Source organism: Colias croceus, chromosome 17 (genome assembly GCF_905220415.1).
Source record: "Colias croceus chromosome 17, ilColCroc2.1".
Lineage (NCBI taxonomy): Eukaryota > Metazoa > Arthropoda > Insecta > Lepidoptera > Pieridae > Colias > Colias croceus.
The window spans coordinates 3,032,863-3,059,440 of NC_059553.1; the positions used below are offsets into that span (position 1 = coordinate 3,032,863).

Genomic DNA, 26,578 nt, shown 5'->3' on the forward strand with positions numbered 1-26,578 from the left:
GCGTTTTTAAAGAAAATCCTGCACAGTTCCCGTTCACGTGGGATTTCCGGGATAAAACCTAACCTATGTGTGTATGTACAAAATTTCATTGTAATCGGTTCCGCAGTGAAAGAGTAACATCCCTTCTCGCATAATTTGGCATTTATTATATACGTAGGATTAAACAAATAATGTATTCAACTGAAATTAATTATAAGTTTTGTTTTTTTATTATTTATTATTTCACGAAACCGTAAATGCAAAATACATTCACGATTTTATCGATTGAAGCACATCCCATCACTATCACCTTCTATCTATCTAAATACGTACCTATAGTAAAAATGGTGCCATGACTATGTTGAAACGTAGCTTGTTGTCTATAGCTGTCTCATTCTTTCATACGACGTTTTCTTTAGATAGAGAGAAACAAATATATGTAAATTGTATACGCTCGATACAAGTACTCTATAGGTTAATTGCTCTTAGCTTAAGACACATAAAACTGAAAGGATAGAATAAATTCGATTGCTCAGGCGGGTCACGAGTGGCTGAGTTGGTTAGGCATCCGCCCCGGAATGGCGCGAAGGATGCGGGTTCAAGTCCCGCCTCGTGATCGAATTTTTTCTATTCTTTATAAATTTATATTTATAAAGCATTTGAATGCCATAAAAACCAAAAAAATATAAATTCAAGAAAAGGTCGTGTTCCATCGTTACAATATTGTATTCACTGAAAAGTGCTTCATATTGGTTGAAATGGTTGTTAAATCATCTCAATAGATGGCGCGCGGTGTGTCCCTTAAGACACATAAAACATAGAATAAATTCGATTGCTCAGGCGGGTCACGAGTGGCTGAGTTGGTTAGGCATCCGCCCCGGAATGGCGCGAAGGATGCGGGTTCAAGTCCCGCCTCGTGATCGAATTTTTTCTATTCTTTATAAATTTATAAGCTTTCGACTGCTTTCGACATGCTTTGGAATTGTTTGTAATGTACATATTGTGTAAATGTTTCAGACCTACAAAGTACATTGTGCCTTGTGGTAATGTGGTAGTTTACATGGTATAATAGAAGCAGTTGTAGTACCAAAAAGTACATTACTGTGGTACATTATATATTCTGTGGGCGACTGTTAGGTTATTATCTGTTTCACTCTGTTGACAGCTGACGTTTGTCGCTTGTCAGTTGTCGCTCTGATTAGCGCCAAGTGTATGTGTGTGTTACGGATACGATTATTCAAATAAATAATCTTGAAATAATTATTTATTTTTAATTTTTATATTAAATTAGTTTTGCACCTACAAAATACATGCTATACTTTATAACCGTAAAACTATTTAAATGTTGGTTTTATTTATATTCTAACATTGAATTTATTCACGGGTAACGGAATGTGTTTAAACAATATTTCGAATAATACCTAGGTATCGATTTATATGAAAATAAATAGCAAGGATAATGGAGCAACCTGAAGAAATTCCTCCAAGTAAACCAAGTCCAAGTAAATCAAACAATTCTGATTCAGTGAAAAAAAATAAAATACGTGGGAAAAAAAGGAAACGGTAAGTTAATTATATTGCGATTTGCGATGCTGTATTAATAACATTGTTGTATTAATTGCTCGCCCAGGCTCGGATTAACCATTCACCTGATTTTTTTTTAAACAAACAGTTTAGTACTAACTGGTTGTGACAAATTCTAACTATAAATCATTAATATATAAATATAATTTTATAAAGCATAGAAAAAATTCAATCGCGAGGCGGGATTAGAATCTGCGTCTGTATTATATTATAAACCTTTATATTCAGTTTAGACGTTCTTGCGTTTTAAGTGGAGTATCAAGAGCAATCTAAGATTACAATTATTATGAAATTAATTTGTCAATTGTGTTATTACAGTGAAAGCAGCACAAGTACAGATGAAGATGATGTCTTGCCTGAAAACACACTTGAATTTGAAAATAATCTCCAAGCAACAGCCTTAAAAAACAATTTAGATGATCAAGTTGTTAAGAAAATACTGAAAGTAGGTATCATAAATCAATACTAATATTATAAAGCTGAATAGTTGGTTTGAACACACTAATCTCAGGAAATGCTGGTCTGATTTGAATAATTCTTTCGGCGTTAGATAGTCCATTTATAGAGGAAGGCTATAGGCTAAATATCGTCACTCTAAGACCAATAGGAGCAATGAGTAAAACCGCAGGGCATAGCTATATTGAAGCAGTTCATGTATAGTAATATTTATTATTGAAAGATGATTTATTGTTAGAAATAGTTGGTTTTTGTTTGTACATTAAGGGCTGATTTTTCAATCCTTAGTTAAAACTTATTCATCGAATATCATATTAACCCATTGACCACCGAGCGGCCTTATGAGACCACAACACAATAGATTTTCTATTGTGTCTGTGATTCCGGGGGGTGAGGGATTAAACAACCATTTTAAAAATGTGTTTTACACTTTTTGACAGTTTTTAGGTGACATCTGTATATGTATTATTGTGTAATACTTTATTGGACGGATAAGATTTATCCAAGGATTGAAAAATCGGCTCTAAAGCTCCTTATTATTCTAGATTGATGTATACAAAAGTTGCTTTTTAGCAGTAGAATTTTTTGTGATTCTTCTTTCACCGTTTTGTACCAGATCTTTTTTGTTTCACTCATATAAAATTAAGTAATGATAATTTTAATATTTTTTTTTTCAGAAAGTGGTAACAAATGATCATGTGCTGGCACTTGTTAAATTGCGTGAAGAGGAATTGGAGTCGACACTCACTCAGGAAAGTGTACAACCTAAGCTCACACGAGCTAAAGCCAAGTAAGTTTCTACAGGGCTTGTATAATAAAACAATATGTGTGTTTCTGCAACTTATTGAAACAAGAACCTAATATCAGTTATAATGGATAGACCACCTAGTTCATGAAGAGCAGCAAGTTACAGAGATTACTGAAAGCTTAGTTTATCACAAAATGTAATATAATAAGAAATATTTATACCATACTAGTGGTCCGCCCCGGCCTCGCCCATGGTACATGTTTACGTTTTCTCTCCAAAAGAACCAACATGCTTAAAGGAATACATACTTTAAAGAATATTATTAAAAAGAATTAACGAAATTAGTCCAGCAGTTCTCGAGTTTTGCGTTTACCAACACATTTAGAGATTCATTTTAATTATATTAGATATAAACTGCTTAATAATTATAAAAAAAATCTTTATTTTATACCAATTTTATTTGCAGAGAGTTAATGAAAGCATCACCACAATCAGCTCCATGGAACTTGGAATTGACACCAATAAAACATATTCCAGTGAAGACGAGGCCGGAAGTAAAGGCTTTAATAGCACAAGAACTGCCAGAGGACGAGGATGACGAAGAGTATAAGCCTACACTTGAAGATGTAGCGGTAAAATATAAAAAGTTTATTTAAAATATTAATTAATTATTTTATAAGATTGTTACAAGATAAATTTTAAATGATATCAAGGGTATTTTTCACTGCTTGCTGATAATTTCCTATGTTGTTTTAAAACGTTGAAATACAGCACAGTTATACATATTGCTTCATACCGTCGCAATTCTTATACTGACATCCATTTTAAGCAACAGATAATCTAGCAGAACAAATAAGGAACTTAGATTAAATATAGCTTTTAACTTCAACACTACTGCAACATGTCTTCAATTTTATTATTATAAAAAAGTACATCTATTTAGTTTATTATTTAATGAGAATTACTGAAACAACTTTCCAAGATATTTATATCAAAATTTTAAAGCAATTAATAAATTATAATTTTTAGAGTGATGATGACCATGCTACTAGTAGTGACATAGATTCGCAGCCAGCGACGCCGGCGACACCAAAAAGTGCAAATAAAACAAGTCCGAAAGTTGTCACGGATGGGCCGTTTAAAGTGCCGCAGGTAAAAAAAGAAATATATGTAATTCTTTGTGTTATCAGTGGCGGTACGTTCATACAAGCCGAAAAGCCCGGCTTGCCTAAGCAATTCGCTACGAAACAGGAAAATACCCAAATTCACTTTTGAATATTCGCGCGCAACGAGCAATTCAAAATTTGCTCCGAAATTCAATGAAAACTCACCTAAACAAACAATGTCGAATTCGAAACAAAATTTTTAATTTTCTTCCTTCTTGCTATCTAAATAAGGTCGTACTTTGTATAAACAGTGCGGTGTCCTTCTTGAGTGACATATAGTTTTCTCGCTTGCACTCGTGGGCTTTTACCGGGCTTTGTGCTTATCTCTTCTAACGTATGAAATTTCGTTGAAGTAGCTATATACCTATCTATAGAATTCTATAGCAATTTATATGGCCAACAAAGCCGGGCTTTAACAGTGTGAAGATAGTTACGATTGCGCGTCGCGCGAACGAACGTCGTGAATATTATTGTTAGTATAGTTTAGCGCGTGATTATACCGGTGTAATTTAGGTTAAGTTTTTCGAATTTTGTGATAAAATAAGTGTCGCGACACAGATTGTATTGTAAATTGTGATGGTTTGCTTTGTGCTCAGCAGGGAAAGGTAAATCATTAAACTTTACTGTAAAACAACAATAAATTTCTTCAACAAAACCAACTCCCGAAGTGTGCAGTAAGTCACATAAACCAAATTTTAATTGTAATGTTTACGAATTAATCGATTTCATGAATGAGAATTGGTTAGAAGAAGCCTTCTGATGAAACTTGCACATATTTTGGTACTTACGATTCTTGCTAGTAGTTCTTCCACGGAGCGTGCTTTCTCAGCGTTAAATCGAATTCATAGGTAAATAGGTAATTACGTATTTAAGAAATAACCAAGGCCAAGAACGCCTTCGGCCTTTCTGAATTAACAATGACTGTCATTGAGAAATAGCTGTTAATTGAATTAAAACAATCACCTAAGTACCTACTTCTATTCCGATGTTATAAAATATTTCCTTCAGGAAGATCGGCGTTTTGAATTAGAATATAAATGATCTGTACAATTTTATAATATAATGTCATACAGTTTTATATAATTTATAGATATAGATTTTAATATGATTGTAATGGTAAACGTTTGACTCAACTGTTTGCGGGCGCGCGTAAATATTTAGAAGATTTGATTCGGTATGCTCACATTTTTTATAAGTTTTATAACGAACATAATTACCTACTTAGTAACACAGTGTATACCTAATTGAAGAAAAGGGTACCCAGCAAACACTTAAAAATTTGGGCTTGCCCAGTCCTTACACCCTAGGCACGCCACTGTGTGTTATAGCAAAAAGATAGTCAAATTTAATTCCTTGCAAGTTAAAGCTAGATCACTCCTTTTATTCTCTTTTTCGTGAACATAGTCTAGTAGTTATGGCATAATATCCATTTTTAATATGTATTATGTATATCTGTTACCGGAAATGTATGTAATCCGTCATTGTATACAATTCCTAGAAATTGTATATAATTCCTAAAATCGCACGGAAATGTGCGATTTAAATTATTTTATACACATTTCCTAGGAAATCTATACATTTCCTAAATAGCTATCGGAAATGTAAAACATTTAAGATATTGATATGTCGCAGGCAAATTGTATATAATCTGGCCGTTTACAAACGGTCGGCATTTTGTAGTAACTATGCCGATAATTCGTAATCAGAAATTTTTGGTTTGGATAAGGGTGTGGGTTAAGTTAGGTTCGTGTTTTTTAAAACTACACAGAAATAGGAGCCCCACGAAGTGGGGCTCCGTCGGTTCGCGACCGTCTTTTTGTAGAATTTTGGAAAAAGACGAATTTTCGGCATATTAAAACAGCTAGCCGTAATGTAATACGGCGAATTATACAATCTGACTGCGCCAAATATACGCGAGGACAGCGGGACGAGGGGACTGATTACTTGCCAAATGAAAATTTGATTTTATAAGAATAATTAATATAAGTTGATTTTGTGATATTTACGTTAAAAGTTAGATAGTTGATTTTTAAAATGTTTATTACTAAGATAATAATATGAACATAATATTATTATTACAATTTTACGGTATGACTGTTACCCGATTGTATCAATTAGAGCTATAATAGAAAAAATAACAACGTGTTTTTATTACAGAAAGCATTTACATTTCCTAATACGATATTGGAATTGTATACAATTCCTAGGAAGATTATACATTTCCTAGGATATCCATGCGTTAAATAGTTTTTTAAACAATATTTTATACATTTCCTAAATGGTATCGGAATTGTACACATTTCCTAGGAATTGTATACAATTCCTTGATTTCATACATTTCCGGTAACATATCTATATAAATGCGCGGGCAGTATGCTAGTGTATTTATATTATATATCTATATAAATACACTAGCATACTGCCCGCGGCTTCGCCCGCTTTGTCTAAAACCGAATAAATTATATACTAAAACCTTCCTCTTGAATCACTCTATCTATTACAAAAAACCGCATCAAAATCCATTGTGTAGTTTTAAAGATTAAAGCATACATAGAGACAGAGAAAGCGACTTTGTTTTATACTCTGTAGAGATGTACAGTTATTTTAATATCTACACATAATCAATTCTCATATAAAACAATATTACCATATTCAACAGGAAACAGTATCACAAGTGCGAAAGCAATTAGATTTAGAAGAGGAAGCGACAATAGCGCTCAGAACTAGGTCCAAATTGAGCCTTTCGGAGACTCCAATAGAACACATAGAGAGTTCATTCGTTCCACCTGACGATATACCTTTACCAGATGTGGATTATCTGTGGACTGACTTCTTGGAAAGTTGTCTGAACCCCATTCCTAGTACAAGGAATGAAGATGATGACGAGGCTGACCCGGAGTATAATGTGGCTGCTGATCCAGATGCTGGTAAGTTTGGAGATAGGAGTTGTGTTTGATGAACAGTATATGCAGTATTACTGTTAACTGAGGTCTCTCATGTTTTGGTGAATGATGTAGGAAGTTACCATAAGAAAGAAAAAAAAAGACGTTAGGCACTCGGGGACTGCCGCGGTAAAGCTATTGCATGCTATGCCTTCAAGCCATACCTCCGCCCGTCGGAGTGGGGAGCGTAAGGTTTTTTCGTTACGGAATTTCTCGATTCGGTCCCGCGCTCAAGGCCCGCGATAGAAGCTATGCAATAGCTTAAAAATAAGTGCATAAGAGGGAGAGGAAAGGTCTAAAGAAAATTTAATGTAGAAGTATTTATAAGGGTTGATAAGACATTATTGATTAAAGCACAAAAAAATTATGTATCATAAATGTATTATGAATTTAAAAACACTGTTATACTGATTATTTCCCTATCAGAAAAATATCACACCTGAAAACTAGAATCGAAATGTGTGAAGTCCCATATCCCCGTAGTGGGGTAAGGGGCAGATGCATTATGCATACATCTGTTTCACTGATCGATTTTTCTTTAAGGACAAGTAGGTGATCAGCCTTCTGTGTCCTACCAGACCGAGACATTTATTTTCTTTGTCTCCACCGGGAATCGAACCCAGGACCCCTCGGTTCTACGCTCACGCGTCAACCACTGTACCAAGGAGGCGGTCAGAATTGAAATGTGCACTACTATAATTTTTTTTTTCAGGTGAGGAAGATGAAGAAACCCTTGAAAACAGCCTTATAAAAATATCTAAAAAGGAATTAAATGATTTAGTCACAGAACTATTTAATGTGATGCCAGAACCGGAACTAACACCACTGTTAAATGTTGTTTTTGGTAATGAAAAAGAGGTAATTATAATATTATGTATGATGTTTAATCTATACTAATATTATAAAGCTGAAGAGTTTGTTTGTTTGAACGCGCTAATCTCGGGAACAACTGATTTGATTTGAAAAATTCTTTCGGTGTTAGATAGCCCATTTATCGAGGAAGGCTAGAGGCCATATATCATATATATCATCACGCTGAGACCAACAGGAGCAGAGCAATGCGGGTGAAACCGCAGGGAACAGCTCGTATTTTATATATTATTATTAATTATTAATACATATATAAAATACTACTATATACTAAGTTCTTGGGAATCATCCATACAAATTAGAAAAAAAATATTTATTCTTGGATTAATTTGGATTATTTTCCATTTTTTCTAACAGCAAGATTTATAAATTTATGTATAGGTAAACAATTCGCAATGGGAGGGGAAGCAAGAGCCAAAATCAGATGACGAAACTCCTTGTTCATCAGCGTCTCTCATAACGTTTGAGAGAAATGACAATGTTAGATTATCAATTGGGAAAATTGAACCTGTAGAAAATAATGAAGAACCTGCAAGTCAAACTGTGTAAGTTAATATCTTATTCTATTTTAGCTGAACAGATCCCTAAAATAAAAACGTAAAACTAAACCAATAGAGCGGTACTTGGACTTAAATGTATAATTAATTACGAATAATTCTCGAAAAGAGTACTTGGCGCATTTAAAATGCATTATCACATAAAATGTATAAATGAAATTTATCTTCGTTTATACATTTTACATGACAGCAGTGAATCGGACGTCTGTAAAGCTAGAAAGGTCAAGTCAGCAGAAACACTCGTTTTATATCTCAAAATTTAGTGCTCATTTAGTGCTAATTTAGTGCTGAAAACAGATATTTGGTGCTGTGATAGGGAGACTGAAAATGAGAACACTGCTAACTTTTCATTAAGCTAGCAGTGTACCATTCGTGACCGCGCTGTGATACAGTTGGAGCCAGAGGTAAATCAGCTAATAATTTAGTGCTCAATTAGTGCTGCCTGTACAAGCAAACAGATTTTTCAAAAAAACTTTTTTTTAAGTTTTTAAGTATAACATTTTTCATTTTTTTAACTGCTGATATAACGATACGAGCAATCATAGAGCTGAAAGATGACTTTAAAATCGGCATTGGTGAAATTGAAAAGAGTTACTAATTAGTGCTAAATTAATGCTACCGATGAACCCAGAAAAATTTTTAGGAAAATAGCTAGAAAAATCGAAGATTTTCAATAATCGAAAAGTTGATGAATCGAAATGAGCACTAAATTTTGAGATATAAAACGAGTGATTCTGCCGACTTGACCTTTCTAGCTTTACAGACGTGTGAATCGGCAATAGAAAAAAAAAACAAATTTTGCCTTTTCACCTCATGATCGTACTTTTTCTATACTGTATTTTTTTATATTGCTATTTTATAAAACTGAAACATAGAAGTAAATCTAAAATTGCAGTACAGAAGAAATGCCTCCAACAGAAGAGAAGCAAGAAGAAACGGAGACGTTGGAACCACCGCCCGTACTACATTCAATTCTCAACCCGTCGCCGGAGACATTGCACGTTGAGATCGATGGTGATGATATTGTGAGTATTATTTTATTTTTCTGGAATATGGGAATTGTTATAAAAAAGAAGAGAAAAAAGAAAGGTTGTTTTATCTCCATAAGAACCACCTTCATACTTCGGTCGTCAGCCGTTCTTAAGTTTCAAACTCAAACAAACTCAAAAAATTATTTATTCAATTCGACTTCTTCGAGAAGCACTTTTGAAACGTCATATTTTTACATATTTTTAACATTTACCACCGATTCGGAAAGCAGTACCTATCGAGAAGAACCAGCAAGAAACTCCATAGTTGCTCTTTTTAATCATTTCACTATTAGTTTAGCGCTTAGCAACACGTTTAGCAATTCTTTTTTATTATAAATAGATAATTGAGTGATTTTTTTCGGAAAAAAAGCCTTTTCAAAAGGCTTTCAAGGTTGCTTTTAGACACGTAAGAGAAATATGGACGGAGTTTTTTTTATATTTTTTTATTATATGATAGGGAAGCGCTTGACCACGATCTCGCCTGGTGGTAAGCTGAGATGTGGCCTAAGATGGAGCGCGCTTCCCTAGAAGGTACCCGTTCACTCTTCTCTTGGAGTTCTAAATTTCCATTAGTTAACAGTTCACAGTAATTATTGCATATTATATTCTTACCTTACATTAAGTGATATTTACTTGCAGGTAACACCACAACAGATATTATTACTCCAGCAACAGTTACGAATGCACATACAGATATGCACTTCTAACTTCCTGCAGTTATTTGTGCACCCGACGCATTGGTCGTACGCGCCCAAGTATAAAGAGTATTTGGTATGTAAAAGTTTCCAAAATAACAATAGTTAAATATCACCGAAATCAAATCCTATACCACCACGTTGCGCAGAACATAGGTACATATTATGTGGTGTGTCGGTCGGTCAAACAGTAGAAATTAAATCTGGGCTTCATTTAAATTTAATGATATTATCCTCGGTCAGAATAATAATTCCACAGGAATTTAATAAAGTGAGGCCGGGCCACATTCCACGTTTATAAAGAAATATTTTTTTTTTTTCAATAAATGTTTGCTACTCTTTAAATTTTAAGCTTTTGCATAGCTACTATCGCGGCCCTTGAGCGCGGGGACCGAATCTAGAAATTCCGTAACGAAAAAACCTCACGCTCCCCACTCCGACGGGCGGAGGTGTGGCTTGAAGGCATAGCATGCAATAGCTTTACCGCGGCAGTCCCCGAGTGCCACACGTCTTTTGTTTTTCTTTTTTCAATAAATGCTTGTTACTCTTTACATTTTTTGTTTCAAGTTTTGTGACAAGATTTGTGATATATAGATTTATATATAAGTACTATAGATAATACTATACTATAGAGTAAAAAGTAAAACTAGAAAATATTCCATAATGCATACAAATACGCGCTAAGATGCTAAGAACGCGAATTGTAATCTCGCCTCACAAATGGCATGTTTTGAAGTGAAACTTTTAAGCGCGTTGAGACTTGAGAGTAATATTTCACGACGATTATTGCGACGATTTGGTATTTTTGAATCTTGGCAAAGAAGTTTCGCTTCTGACACGTGTGCTTGGCACACACGTTCTTTTTTATCAGATAAAAGTACATTTTCCATTTGTTTAAATATATTTTTATAACAGGAATCACTAAACAACATGGTGATATCGAACGCCGAATCGGTAGCCAATGTGTGCAACCTGAAACCAGCGCTCGACTTAATTAACAGCTGGGAAACTTCAGTATCGCAAGATACGCCTGAAAATGCTAAAATGGTTGAGTGAGTGTGATGTGCTATTTCTTGATTTAATATTTAATTTACAAACCTAACCTAACCCTATAAGATATTTTTTTCCAAATCATACATTTTTGTGATGTATGGGTGGTTGCTAGAAGCTGCAAAGAGTATTTGCATACCAGTATGCTTTATATTCATGACTAGCTTCCGCCCGCGACTCCGTCCGCGCGGAAAAATTAAGAAAAGTTAAGATTTATTTTTTTCTACGTATTTTTCCGGGATAAAAAGTATCCTATTTTATGCCCAGGATAATAAAGTATAATTATACCAAGTTTCATCGAAATCGAACTGTTAGTTTTCACGTGATGCCTGAACATACAGACAGACAGACAGACAGACAGACAGACAGACAAAAATTTTTTTAATCACATATTTGGGTTTGGTATCGATCCAGTAACACCCCCTGCTATTTATTTTTTCAATATTTTCAATGTACAGAATTGACCCTTCTACAGATTTATTATATTATGTATAGATTTAAAAACCTCTCAATAATATTAATATGATGTTAAATTATTATTTTCCCTTTCGCTCAAGTAATAGAGTATTTTGATAATAATTGAATTATTTTTTCTTTGCTAGATATAGTTAGCATATTTAATTTTATAATTGTATTTATTTATTGCAGGTTTTTGCGGGCTGAGGAGGAAAGATAGTGAGTATTTTATAATGTTTATACAATAATAGTAGTCAATAGTCATAAATATAGTAATGAGAATTGTTTAAAGCTACTTTTTTAAGCTTTTAGCTAATTTAAATACATATAATATAAAATTTAATTGCCATCATTTATTTAATGTAATATGATGAAAATTAAATTTTATAATGTCTGGGTGTGCTTGTATATTAAGCAGTTTTTTGCTCGACCAAAGAATCATTACCAAGTTCAATCAATAGCCAAGTCACGTAACATCGCGTCATGTGACAATACTTCGCGTCACGCCACATTATGTCACATGACACATCATACTATATTTCAGGCTACTTTTTACTGCGATTATACTATATTCACAGTCGCTTTTTCTATTCTAATAGGTCATCAAAAATGTCCGAGTGGCGTGGTATAACATCAACATTCATTCAAATTATTTCGTGGCAGTAGAGTTCAAAGTTTATCGCATACACTTATTAGAAAACTGTGCCCAAAAGATCGTGTTGGCAGAGTTTTGTTTCGGACATTTTTTCGCTTCACGTGATTGTAAGTTGTTTACGGTTTTTTAATGTTAGTAATTTATATGTTTTTATTCTGTGTACAGTCGGCGGCGTTCACTCGCGCACAGCTCATACATCGGTGAATTCCCGGACCTGATGAAGAGTGTTGTAGCGAACAGCCCGGTGTTCCTGTACCCGCACCTGCTGCCGGCCGCGCCCTTCCGCCCCGACGTGCTGCGGCGCAGGAACAACTACCTGCCGTCGGAGGAGCAGTGAGTGTGTTGTGTGTTGTGTGTGAACAGCCCCTGTTCCTGTACCCGCACCTGCTGCCGGCCGCGCCCTTCCGCCCCGACGTGCTGCGGCGCAGGAACAACTACCTGCCGTCGGAGGAGCAGTGAGTGTGTTGTGTGTTGTGTGTGAACAGCCCCTGTTCCTGTACCCGCACCTGCTGCCGGCCGCGCCCTTCCGCCCCGACGTGCTGCGGCGCAGGAACAACTACCTGCCGTCGGAGGAGCAGTGAGTGTGTTGTGTGTTGTGTGTGAACAGCCCCTGTTCCTGTACCCGCACCTGCTGCCGGCCGCGCCCTTCCGCCCCGACGTGCTGCGGCGCAGGAACAACTACCTGCCGTCGGAGGAGCAGTGAGTGTGTTGTGTGTTGTGTGTGAACAGCCCCTGTTCCTGTACCCGCACCTGCTGCCGGCCGCGCCCTTCCGCCCCGACGTGCTGCGGCGCAGGAACAACTACCTGCCGTCGGAGGAGCAGTGAGTGTGTTGTGTGTTGTGTGTGAACAGCCCCTGTTCCTGTACCCGCACCTGCTGCTTTTTTATGAACAGAATCAATTTTTTTACATAAAATCGATAGCTGCCAAAAAACAAATAGTCCGAGATGCAGAAAAAATTGTGAAGATCGTTTTACAGTTATTAGACCCGTCAAACGTTTTTATGTATATCAAATAAACTAAATAAACTTTCATGTATTCGCTAAAATACGGCGGTTTATATATTTAAAAAAAAAAATTAAAGTATATTTGGAAATTTAAAAATAACTTTTATTTTTATGCACATGATGATTTGACACATGATTTCCCAAAAAAGACATTATTTACAAAAAAAAATCTCATTTGCAGGCTAATAGTGATCGGTTTGGACCAATTCTGGACGTACGTAGAGGACAACCCGGAGATATACAAACCTCCGCGTGGCAACCCACGGCACCGCTGGGGTCTCACGGCCACTATAGAACTGATCTGCAAGTACATGTTCCCCTGGGTCACTATGAAGACGTTATCGGGGCATATACAGTCGATGAGGAAGGTGGGCGATAAGAATCATCCGATTAAGGTACTTAAAGTACAGTCGTTAACTACTGGTATTTATTTTATTTAGGAATCTTAACAGCCAGATGGACAATTTAAAAGTTTACTGTCTTACCACAAAAAACTTTAGCCAGGGTTTAACTTTAAGCGCAGGTTCTCTTTCATCTGGTTTTGGTCGTATTTCCAAAGGCAACTATTAAAGTGACAGATCCCTGGTTTAAAGTTAGACTGTGTTTAAATTGTTTTGTGGTAAGACCTTTATAGTATCAAAAAAAGTGAATTTGGAATTCGTTTCAGAGATTCTTTGCAAACCGGTTCGTGGATACGACGAAGCACAAACTGATCCCGTTCAACCCGGAGCTGACGCTGTACCAGCAGCCCGAGAACGAGATGCCGATGGTCTGGGTTCGATACCTGGCCAAGAGCAGCAAGCGGTTCCGGGTGAGTTTGTTGTATGTACATAGCGAACTTAACGTTTTTGCAAAAAAATGAAAAAAAAAAAATGTTACATTTTTTTTCTCTTTTCTGACGTACCTATGTATCCTATTGTTGTGTCCAAATAACAGATACTATTTTTTTGTAAGTAAGTAATTAAACTATTTTTTTTTCAGACGTTCTTATATAAAAAGAAACCAAAAAAATTTAAAAATCCAGAAGGCATTGAAATAAACACTGGTACTACAGTGGAAAGTGCACCCAAACGGCCGCTGCCTATAGAATTTGTTAAAACTTTTCCACAAAAACCAATAAACATTGCGCCAATGAAACCGAACCCACCGGATAAAGTTGATGTTCACATACAAAATGAAGAAAGTGAGACCCCTCAAATGTACCAAGTTATTAATATCGATGCAGGGACATTACTTGTGCCAATAAAATTAAATCCTAACAGTGATGTTACGAACCTTAACCCACAAAATAGTAAAGCGAATACGGATAGCATACACATAAAACCAAAACCCGATCATTGTATCTGTTGTGTTTTATTGAGAAAAATATGTAAATACAGACAAAAACGCATCACAGAGTACATAAAAAAGTTCGACGCAAAAGTCATTTGTCCGTGTAAAAGTTTGAAACATCCAAAAATTTCGAATAAACTGAAATTGCTGTTGAGAACGTATAAATCGTCGTCTTTACGAATATTCGATGATTTGAGAGAGAAAATCTGGTTGACCAAGAAAAAAAACAATAATAATCATATGGTAGAGAATAATTCGGATTTAAGTAAAATGGCGGAATCCAATAAGGATTTTGCCAAGGATTTGGGTGAGTTAAGTAAATATTATTGCTGCTATCTTATTATAAAATTAATTTTGGGAGCGAACTGCGAAGGTATTCATTGTTAGTCTTTCACAGAGAGGAATGAAAAATTCATATACTCATAGTTATATTTTGTTATTAAAAACTAATACAAAAAAGAAAATATTTTTTTACTGTAATAGAGATAATAAATAGTGCAATAATTTCCCAATGTTACTAGTACATAATTATTAAAAAAAATTCAATCGTAGAGCACACTTTTTTGCACACTCATGTGCTTTTCTTTATGAGTTAGCAAAAAAATTTGCTGTCGATACTTTTAACTTTAATAAAAAAAGGTTAAATTAAAATTAACTTAGTATTATATTAAATTAATTTAATATTTGAAAGAAAGAAAATAAATTTATTGCCAAAAACACATTATATACAAAATTTATCTAAATTAAAATTAAATGTATCTTTTCATTTATGTTATTAGTTGCATTTCTCACGAAATAATAATGTATTCGTTTCAGCTTTCGTTACAATGTTCAAAGCGCGACTTTGCTTGCGTCAGAATAAAGTTCGCAACCAGCAAATAAAGCGTAGTTTGTTCAGAATATTGAGTCAATTTAAAGAACATACCGATGATCCTATGAAACTAATGGACGATATTTATAACGCGTGTGATGTTGACTTGGCGGATATGTATAAGGAGTTTCTGGGATTCTTAACAGCGGAACAAGCGGATAAAATCGACAAATTAAAAGACTACTTCGTACATAACTGTATGGAAGATTTGATAAAGAAGACCGAGGTGAGATTTAGCTTTAACAAAAATCGATCAATGAAGATTTTTCAAATAAACTTACTTGTACTTTTTTATGAAGCCTTTTTGTAAGCGTTACCTGTATGTCTGTATGCATGACAGATTTAATTCAAACATTGTACATGCATCAAGAATTGGTAACGATACAATCCTACTAATATTATAAATGCGAAAGTTTGTGAGGATGTGTGTGTGTGTGTTTGTTACTCTTTCACGCAAATACTACTGACCGATTACACTGAAATTTAGCACACATATAGAGGGTAACTTGGATTAACACATAGGATAGGTTTCATCCCGGAAATCCCACGAGAACGGGAACTATGCGGGTTTTTCTTTAAAAACGCAGGCAAAGCCGCGGGTGGAAAGCTAGTAATTTAATAAGTTTGTCTTATTTTAGCGTGATATTTAGTTTTTCTAAACCAGTTATTATTATTTGGTTCAGCATAAAAATATATATTTATAACCTACCTCAATACCCCCCAATAATTATACTTCATTTACTCATACATTTTTACAGGAAATAGTGACAGATAGGAGCAAAAAGCTAAAAATATTGGAATACTTGTTGAAGCTCTCGAACAACAACGCGACAGTGTCGTGTGTCACGTGTAGCGACCTGTTGGACAGGATGCGGGATTATCCCGAACTAGCTAGATATTGCTTTTCCTTGTTTCCACATAGACGGAAAGCGTGAGTAAATACTTTCGGGACAATTTTCACACACGACACGATCTGATCCTATACTAAGCTTTGGATCTCTTTGAATCTTGCCAAAGAAGTTTCACTTCTAACACATGCTCCGTATCGAAAGGGAAAATGGGTCCTTATTACTGAGACTTTCTGTTTAATATGAACAAAGATTTATTGCTCTATCGTTTGCGTTTAAAACAGAGCTACGCCCTTTTAAAGTCGTTAGATATTTCATAAAACGGCAATTTTGTAGAATGTAATTTTTTTCAATTTTCATTAACTTACTAGGATTGGATTCATGTGAAACTATATTGTAGTAACTATGTGTAATAATAACTTTCAAATCCTAAAATAAATTGTATTAATTGTATTTTTTTTAGACTTATTGAAATGGAGCATGACGGTTGCAATGAGAATCATCCAATACCGACACAAACTCCCATAGTAGTTAATACAGCTACCAATATTAAAACAGTAGATAGTCAAAGGCCAATAGATATAGAATTCATTGATGCAAGTAATAATGTTGATAGCTCACAGGCGAAAGTAACGAATAGCATTGAAAATGACAAAACACATATTTTTGAAGATCCAAATACACAATCACAAGCAAATGTAAATATAAATAATAACACAGATAAAGAAATTGATGAAAATAGTAATAAAAATGAAACATGCACACAAATTAATGGAGATATTAATATGGAAGACACACAAACGCAAGAAATGAACAAAGATGAGTGTGTAACACAAATCGAAGATATGGAATTAGATAAAAAGGAAAATGATATAAATGTAAATAATACAATTGCGAAATTAAATGGAGATGATACAGGGAAAAATATTGATGATGATGAAATGGAACAAGATGGCGCATTGAGTATATGCGAAGAATCCAACACTGGTTCTGACTGTATTATAATAAGGTAAACTATGATAGACTATATCAAGATTATTGTTTTACTACTATACTACTAGACTACATCAAGATTGTTCTTTTCTTACGAAATTAAATATATATCATAATTATATTAAAATATACACGAAAACATTATATGAAAAAGTTACATTTTCACTTGTTTCTCTATGGTTTATTTTTTTTTTTTATATTCAACACTTGCTTTACAAATTCATAAAGTATTTCTTCTTTCTGTTACTAAAATGTCTTTCATATTTTTTTATTTTAGTGATGAAGAGAGCAACGATAAATCAAATTTAAAACCGAAAGAAATTTCTGAATCCAAAAGCTTCACGGAATTTATTGCCTCTATTAAAAAAGTAAGTTAAAAATATTATTTAATAATCAATATCAAATTGATATAATTTTTTCTCAAAATATTTTTGTTCCTAAATTGCAAAATTTATTCCTAAATTTAATCTCCTTTTTAAAATTTCATACAGAAAATACTGATCAAATCTCAGTTTAACACATTTTGTGTTTGTTTAATAACTGACTGAATTAATAATAATTAAATGCTTAAAATTATTTTAAACCAGGAGCAGATGGAGCTAACTACAATAAAATCAGAAGTCGATGATGATGAGCAAGATGAACAAAGCAGGCTTTACTTTGTACCTGATGATGATTTGTGTAAGGAAGAACCTATCGAGTGGAAACGGGATGAAGATAAAATAATTCTCGAAGTACTTAAACAGCATCTGTCCCCAGAAGAGAGGAAAGACAAAACAATCTTTGAAATTATTGAAGAGAAAGCTATCCCACAAATGATCTCTGAGAGCCTTTCTCATAAATCATTAAATGATGTTAGGGATAGAATATTTTATTTATTACAAATACTTCTTATGAATGAATTAAATGAATAAATTGTTTACTGGTTTCAAGCTTATTTTTATTTTGCTTAACCTCTTCCGTCCACCCATCTGAAAACTATTTTTAAGCAATATTTTTGCTTGCCTATCTAGAAGTGTTCATGGCCTTTCTTATTTTAATAATTTCATCGCCTCACGTATAATTTATTTCATTAAAAATGATGTCATCTGGTAATCAGATGGGTGAAGGTCGACCTTACACGATCTCCTGTACACTGTAGTACAGGAGATCGTGTAAGGTCGAGAGTAGTAAGTGCATAGAATATTATAGGTAAGTAGTTAGTAACGAAACTTGTTTAATGAATACCTAATATATCTTCGGTTTGTTTTTTTAGTCTGTGCAATTTCTGACGTGATCTTGGTGTTGACCAAGGTGTTGACATGACTAATGACACATGACATTTGTTGATTTGTATATGTTTAATGTTTATTAACGCGGCTGTCGTATTTTGAAATTCGCCGTTGTTTTAGTAATAATTATCATTAGTTTAGACAATAAAATAAGTAAATATCGTATAAGAAACCTATTGAAATCCACTCATTCACTTGGTATAAACAGAATTAACTGTTATCCAGCTATGGCTCGTTACAGCAATGAGAACAAGGAAGAAAATATTGATCCGGCGTCCATTTCATCAAATGTTAAGAATAATATAAAACAAGTACATATAAATACACTATGGTAAATCTTTGGATATTTATTAAATATTTCAATTCACCACTTTAATCTTTTTATAGGAAATTATTAAAGAGCTTCTTCATGGATCATTCCAAGACAATAAAACAAAACTCGGTAACGATGCATTAACACTTGTAGTTGAAGTGGCGAAGTGTCTCGTTACGGAAACTTGCTTGAGGGCTTCCAGCCAAGCGCTTAAGGAGAGCTGCGACAGAGTCGACATTGAACACGTTGAAAAGTGTCTACCGCAATTGGTTCGTAAGAAAAATTAAAACAGATTTTAAATTTTAATATACGTTTTCTTCTCATTTTGCATTGGGGGCTTTTGAAGTCTCGTCAAAAAAATAAGTTGTGATATACTTTATTCTTTATATAATGGACTGTGTGATACACACATCGTATTAATATTAAAAAATAATAATAGTGAGATTTCTCATAATTTACTAACTATCCTTATTTTTCTCGTAGATGTTAGATTTTCCATGAGCTTTTTCTTCACATCTTGACCCGTAGTGTTAATTTGAAGATTGGAATGCTACACACCTGACTACACACTTACACAGTCAGCTAATGTAAGATGTGATTTTGTACCTGTTTTATTTTTAAAAATATATTTTGTAATGTATGGAATTATTTTTTTATGATAATATGATAAAAATTAGATAATAAGCAATAAAATATTCTGAATTCAAAAGGTTTTTAATTTTCCTTTTATACTCTGAGGACAGCTTAAAATGAAACAACAAAACATTTTCTACAAAACTTTATTATACAAATATGTTTCCCTAATAATAACAGACTGTACATTAAACTACACACAAACTTAAGATACTTGTATAAAATATAACATTTTGACAAGTTCTTCCAACATTGTATTACCATGGGCATGGTAGAAAACAGGACCATGCATAGACATTTTCCATTTTCAACTACATTATTTAGATAATTTTACATGATGCTCCATAAAATGTCAATGGTGATTTGAATAAAATGAAAACAGAACTTTAATAAGCTAAATAATATATGCAATAGACCAGCATTATGTTCACCATTTTAAAATTTTGTGAACAATTGCAGTTTACAGAATATATTCAATCATCAACAATATGCATAAGAGACCCAGTGAAAAAATATATATTCCAATAGTAAATTAAGTGAATTTCTATATTTATTGTCTACAATCTACAGCTTTATAATACAGCCAAGTGTTACATGAATCACTAATTGTGACAATAAGGTAATTCAATTATATTTACTGTTATAAAAATAAATTTATAGGCGGATGAAAGATCATAATGCCCAAAACCATAGTAAAAAGAGAACAAGTAAGTTATCTTTATAATTAACAAAGGTACATCTCGCAGTTTCTATATATACGCGGAGCGCTTGGTCACGCCTCCCGCTCATGTACGAACGCAAGCTTGACGCACGCACACAGGCCGCTCGGTTCCTTCTCATGAGGGCTGCGCCATTGCTGTGATCAGTCGATTTTTGTTTTTACAATTTTTTAAAACTAGATTTCCGCCCGCGACTTCGCCCGCGTTTGCAAAGGAAAACCCGCATAGTTCCCGTTCCAGTGGGATTTCCGGGATAAACACTATCCTATGTGTTAATCCAAGTTACCCTCTATATGTGTGCTAAATTTCATTGTAATCGGTTCAGTAGTTTTTACGTAAAAGAGTCAAACATCCATACATACATACAAACTTTCGCTTTTATAATATTAGTAGGATATCAACGTGACAAGTGAAAGCCTTGCGGGTTTAGGTACCGTGCGCTCCTAAACGCCGGGAGTCGGCCTACTTGTTCTTTTTATACTATGCCAAAACTGCAATACTACTCTGGATTTGGGGTTATAGTTTAAAATTTTAAAGGGAACTATTTAGATCATATACATTGAATACTGCTATTTTTCTGTAACAATTTCTACCAAGTTATTGTTTCAGCATACACTTGGAACAGGATTTATTTAGTCTTTTCTATAAAAATAATTATTGTAGTTTAATTTAACATTAGGAATCATTTAAATATCGATGCTCATGCTAAATAATAATTTCTGTAACCTAAGAATAAATAAAAAGCAACTCAATATTTGTGCTGTAATATGAAATAATAAATGTGCAAACAATTAATTAAATCTTTACAAGCTATACTAAAGCATGTTAAGAGCAAGAACTGAAGGCACCTTGGAATAAAAATATTTTTAACAGTTTTCACTGTAACATTTTAGTTACAGGAATGAGAATTTAGAGCCACATTGAAACCCGTCTAATGACGTATCAAGAGGATAGATAGATAAAACTCCATCAATTATGTATTATAAAACGGCAATGGCTGCTCATAACCCGCACGCATACACGAGTCAGGCAATTACCTGACCAAGGTATTACCTCTCTGGAGCGTGTATCTATAGCTTTCAAAAGATCTTAGTTATGCAATTGTATACCTAGTCAGTAAAAGTAAGCAGAACATCTATCTCAATAATTTGAGGATAAAATGAAAAACTTTAAAACTTATGTTTCATTTTTTCATTAATTGAATAAGTATTACATTTGGGCCTGATTTTATGATGGTATGTATTTCTTTTTTCAACGTAGATCAAAAAAGATTTAATTTCGTGAAATCTACAAAAGATAATTTTTTTTTTATATTAGTATCAATAGGACTGCAACAAGATAATGCAATGAGTTTTTGCCCTTAATTATGTATAAGTAACAAAAACATCGAACACTTAACATTAAGTATAAAAGTAAAAATAGTATATTTAGTATTACAACATACCATACAGTAATAGTATTAATATAAGAAGGTCGCAATTATTTTTACTACAATTAGAGCGGCCGTACACGAACGGCTCGAGCGGTCGGTCGTTGACTGCTCGAGCTGTCGGTACAAACCGGCTGTACACAGTCCTTGTACGGCAGTGAATGAATGTCTATAGTTCACCGCGCGGCTTCAAGCCGTCGATCTCAACTGTTTGAAGCGGTCCGTGTACGGCCGCGATTAGATCGCACTTTTCACATCTCTGCAGGCACTGGAGCTAACTTCTACACAAATATCGGGCCAAACTACATATGTATTCAACTGGAATTATTGCGTTATCTTTATATTATAAATATCATATAGTAACATTCAATAATCGTGATATCCATTCCTCTCAGACAATGTTTAAAATTTCAATATACAGTTCAATATATTCTCGAGACATCCAAATTTCAAGTACCCGGCGATTGATATTGCTAGTCTACACAAAACTGAGAAGTTCAACAACGTTTTATATATATAGACCCCTGTCTATCATAATACATAACAAATGCAAACGTTTCAGTCTCACGAAAAACAATATAAATTGACGAGTACTATACAAGCACATTTATATTACAACAATCTAAGGGAATTGGGCCGCAGTTAAATCACAGCCCTGGGTGCACTTATGAATGCATAATTACCTCAATCAATGAGGATTTATACAAATCAGCAGAGTAGAGCACAAATGAGCAAATAACATTGGAGTTAAATGCATATTTCTAGAAATGAACCTCAAGCATTTCCCATTAATTACTGGTATCTAATCATACCAATCTGTTCCCTAATAGGACTCGTCATTCAACTCATTGCCTCTACTCTGTCGAGACACAGTCGAAGGATAATTTAGTTCAATATAAAAAAAGCACCAAAATTTAGAAGAAGTCCATTTCATCATTACACATAACCTCCAAGTAGTCTCCATCTTCATATTCTTGTAGTGGTCTCGTTCTATCGGGGAGGGGGGATTGTGGTCGCGCGGGGGAGGGGAGGTGCTCCTGTTCGGGCGAGTGCTCGTCAGTGTCGCTCGAGCACTCGCGGGCGTCGGTCGCAGGTGAGGGTGGCGGGTTAGAACCGTGCTCCGTTTGCACTGTCGCTTCACCTCGAGATAATAGTGATGGCAGTTCGGAGTCTGAAAAAGAATAACATTTGAAAATATTGTGGATAAAATTATTTTGTGACATTAGTTATATTGAGTATGAATAAAAACAATATTATGATAGTCTGTAATAAATATATTTAAAAAAACTTAGATTCAGGTTCTACTCTATACATAAATATGTATGTAATGCAAAAAATAAACTATCTTTTACATTAATTTTATTTCTTGTTTGTTCTCTTTTTTTTCCTATATATTTATCTGCGATCAGTCATAGACTATGTATACTACTATGAATATTTGGGTTAGGTATGTTGTGGCGGTTAATAATGTAGCCCAAAATCAATATCAGGTCTTTTCAGGTAACACAAAATAATTCAGAATTTATATGTTTAATTTTTTGTAGTTTATAAATTACCTGTAAGACTTTGTTTCAACTGTTCCATGACCTTTTGGCGACTCTTAACGCGGCCCTTCTTAATTTTTCGCGCCGTTTCCTTACGATCCTCATTGAATATCTTGTTCACCATGGCTTGTGATACTTCATCATCTCTCTTCAAAAGGAAGAAGTATACACCACCAGACGTCCTGCGACGGGTACCATTCTGTAATGCAATAATTTTTATGTTATGAAAAAGTTTAGTAAACTTTATATATAAATTGAGGTTTATCATAAAAAATAAATTGAAGACAATGCATAAAACATTGACATTACAGTACTCCAAAATTAATAATGCGCATGCAAATCTTCGCTAATTGTCGTATTTCCAAAATGTATTTCATTTGCCTAAGCAAATTTTACTAAATTATGCATGAAGAAAATGCATTTAACCACTCTATATACATATTGTCTTCGGAAGCTCTGGGAATATGACAGTTACCAAACTGTGATGAAGAATTCTATGCGCATTATCACTTTTGGAGTACTGTAATTAAAATACATAGTATCAAATGCTATTCAAAGTAAAAAAAAACTATACAGCAGACAAAAATACCAAAGTCAAAGGCTTTTTATTAATACTTAGATTTTATAAAAATATTGTAATAAATATTATATGATAAATCCACTCGCCATAACAAGCATTCCACCATCTGCTTCTACTGTTTGTGTTTCTTTATAAATTTCAATCGCCTTACTTGCTCCCAGCACCTCCACAATCCTTGCTGTAGAAAATATAAAGGGTCTATTAATTGGATGAATTTTTTAAATCGTTTTCAAACCAAATCTAATTGAAATTTTTTCAAATTTTTTCAAAGAGAATCACATTTTATTTGTTACTATTTGTGTGTGCAACAATAAACAGGTCCTGTATTTTATCAATCTTAAAAAAAAGATTGAAACTAAACAGGAAACTGACTAATGACTATCGTAAATTGTTGAAGCAGGAGCACAATAAACTAAATCACACAAATACTAATATATCTAATAAAAATAAAATATTTACCAATTAGATCCTTCTTCTCCTCAGCAAGTTTTTCAGCTATTTCACTGGCAATACTTTCCAAAGGATCATCAGCTGTAAAAACTAGATCTGGCAGTAATCTTGGATTCTGTTTCTCTTCAGGAACTTGGTGGCTGTTCACCCGCTTCCCTAACCTTAACTTCACATTGGATCTGTCCGAGAATGTCCTCTTATTGTGACTCTTATTGGCGTGATGGTTTTCATGATTACTACTAAAAACTTTTTTAGAAATATAGTTATCGTCTAATCTATACTTAATGGTATAATCATAAGACTCAACGCCGTATCTGCTTTTCTTTGATACATCACATGTAACCATGTCTTCAGTTAATAGGTCTTCCTGGAAATTATATTAAAATTAAAGCTTGCAACAAAAACATAAGGAAAAGTCCATATTTTATTAGATTCAATACGAAATTAACAACTTTTGAAGTGCAAACAATAATTATTTAGTAAACAAAACATAATTTAGATTTTTACAAGACAAGTGCATTATTCTCACTTTTGGCAAAAATATTTAAAATGAGTTGGGTTTAATACCTGCAAAGCTTGGCACCATATATTGTATTTGTTATTGCGCCCTGATTGGGCTTGTGGCTGTGGGCGTCGTGGTCTCAATTTAGTGCGTTTCGCCCGACGCCTCGGTTCATCGTCCGACTCAGAGCCCGACGATTCGAGCGAAGCCTCATCGCTTTGCTCGTCCTGAATCTGCATATTTACTAAAGAAGGCGGGTTGAACACTTCTGGACGCTCCAAAGGAATATAAGTGCCTTCTTCCACATCTGAATCCTCCAACTGAAAACACAAATAGATGATGCTTTACGCTATTTACGCACTAAGCCCTCTCGAGTTATCAATTCTAGATATTAGTAAAACGATGTAAATTAACCACAGTACCTAGTAGTAAGTAAATATATCGAAAAACCTTCTCATTATTAGAGATATATTTGAATTAAAATCAACAATCTAATTATTTTTATTGCACAAAAAGTAATGAAAAAATGTTTAACCTCGCCATCTTCTAGTTCTTGGGCTACTTCAACGTCCAATTCTCCTTCTGTAGTTGACATCATTATCAATAAATGTTCTCCAGTTATAGTAGTAAAAGCACATGAAAGTAATTTATTAGTAAAACTTCAAGAAAGCGATTACAAAGACGAATCTTTGTAATCGCTTTTCGCTAGTCGCTAATTTTGACATATGTCATAATGTCACTCTAAACAATAGACAAAATATACCACAGATAAATATAAAACAATAAAAACCCACGGATCCAGACGCTTAAATATGATAACAGATAATAAAGTACACATTAACAGATAAATAAAATAAATTTATTTTAAGGAGTGTTTCTTTTTGCTATGACTGTTTTTTATAAAGAAACAATAGATTCATGATCACGATTGACCAATATTCAGCGTTTATTTTTCCAATTATCGCTATCATATAGCGTCTTTTTATATTAAAATGTTCGGTACAATGATCACCGAACACAATACCGAACACTTTACTAATTTTATAATTTATTGGGTACGAATGTTCAAACTTTCTTGGAGCTAAAATAATTAATGATCGTATCTAAATATTCTTATGTTCTTACTTAATATTCTTATTATTTTCACATTCGTGTTCGCTATTCGCCTCGTGATCGATGATAATATTAGACGCAATATTCACAAAGCATATGTGTATGTGACTGTTTGACTTGTATTGATTACGTTTGATCTTGCTGACACATTCAACTCAACGATATATTCAAACTCAAACTCAAACATTTATATTACGAAGTACGAACACTAGCTTCCGCCCGCGACTCCGTCCGCGCGGAAAAATTAAGATTTATTTTTTTCTACGCTTTTTTCCGGGATAAAAAGTATCCTATTTTATGCCCAGGATAATAAGGTATAATTATACCAAGTTTCATCGAAATCGAACCGTTAGTTTTCGCGTGATGCCTGAACATAGAGACAGACAAACAGACAGACAGACAGACAAAATTTTTTTTAATCACATAGGTATTTGGGTTTGGTATCGATCCAGTAACACCTCCTGCTATTTATTTTTTCAATATTTTCAATGTACAGAATTGACCCTTCTACTGATTTATTATATGTATATAGATAGATTTGCATACGAGTGTGGACGAGAACAATTATTAACAAATACGTCTTCCCTTTGATTACGTCTGAAAAACCTAAGGAAAAACCAGTTAAGACGTCGCTAACACGAATGGTCGACGAATTATAAGGCAGATGCGTAGTCGTTAGTCGCCTGACGCCTCGCTAATTGCCTCTCGCTATTCACACGAAAGTGTAATTGCACCATATTATGCAGTCTTGTATATGATTTTATTATTATATCTTACTAGATTTCC

General features: G+C 34.0%; 4 protein-coding genes across 5 annotated transcripts in view; 3 read left to right on the top strand and 1 right to left on the bottom strand.

Annotated features, from left to right (window-relative positions):
• The first annotated feature begins 1,411 nt into the window (after positions 1-1,411).
• LOC123698896 lies at positions 1,412-18,167 on the top strand. Of its 2 annotated transcripts, none has more exons than XM_045645711.1 (21): positions 1,412-1,542; positions 1,882-2,008; positions 2,697-2,809; positions 3,234-3,399; positions 3,797-3,919; positions 6,593-6,860; positions 7,588-7,733; positions 8,127-8,290; positions 9,198-9,327; positions 9,973-10,104; positions 10,944-11,080; positions 11,727-11,753; positions 12,355-12,522; positions 13,376-13,589; positions 13,862-14,005; positions 14,176-14,833; positions 15,343-15,623; positions 16,156-16,328; positions 16,709-17,254; positions 17,516-17,606; positions 17,826-18,167. In XM_045645711.1, the coding sequence occupies exons 1-21, from the start codon at positions 1,439-1,441 to the stop codon at positions 18,150-18,152; spliced, it is 4,239 nt and encodes a 1,412-aa protein (XP_045501667.1). In that variant the 5' UTR covers positions 1,412-1,438; the 3' UTR covers positions 18,153-18,167. The 2 variants fall into 2 exon arrangements, with proteins under 2 accessions (XP_045501667.1, XP_045501668.1); XM_045645712.1 differs by having other exon boundaries at positions 13,376-13,562.
• The window catches only part of LOC123698909, a 194,707-nt gene continuing 172,249 nt past the window's right edge, over positions 4,121-26,578 (top strand). The window contains exon 1 of the mRNA XM_045645730.1: positions 4,121-4,535. The gene's annotated coding sequence lies outside the window, so the exon portion shown is untranslated. The remainder of the gene's footprint in view (positions 4,536-26,578) is intronic.
• LOC123698912 (centromere protein X-like) lies at positions 18,590-19,513 on the top strand. The gene is made up of 3 exons (XM_045645735.1): positions 18,590-18,820; positions 18,897-19,091; positions 19,306-19,513. The coding sequence occupies exons 1-3, from the start codon at positions 18,737-18,739 to the stop codon at positions 19,321-19,323; spliced, it is 297 nt and encodes a 98-aa protein (XP_045501691.1). The 5' UTR covers positions 18,590-18,736; the 3' UTR covers positions 19,324-19,513.
• Positions 20,763-25,396, bottom strand: LOC123698904 (phosphorylated adapter RNA export protein). The gene is made up of 6 exons (XM_045645726.1): positions 25,215-25,396; positions 24,745-24,999; positions 24,187-24,544; positions 23,814-23,905; positions 23,160-23,346; positions 20,763-22,774 (listed from the first exon to the last, which is right to left on the bottom strand). The coding sequence occupies exons 1-6, from the start codon at positions 25,275-25,277 to the stop codon at positions 22,518-22,520; spliced, it is 1,212 nt and encodes a 403-aa protein (XP_045501682.1). The 5' UTR covers positions 25,278-25,396; the 3' UTR covers positions 20,763-22,517.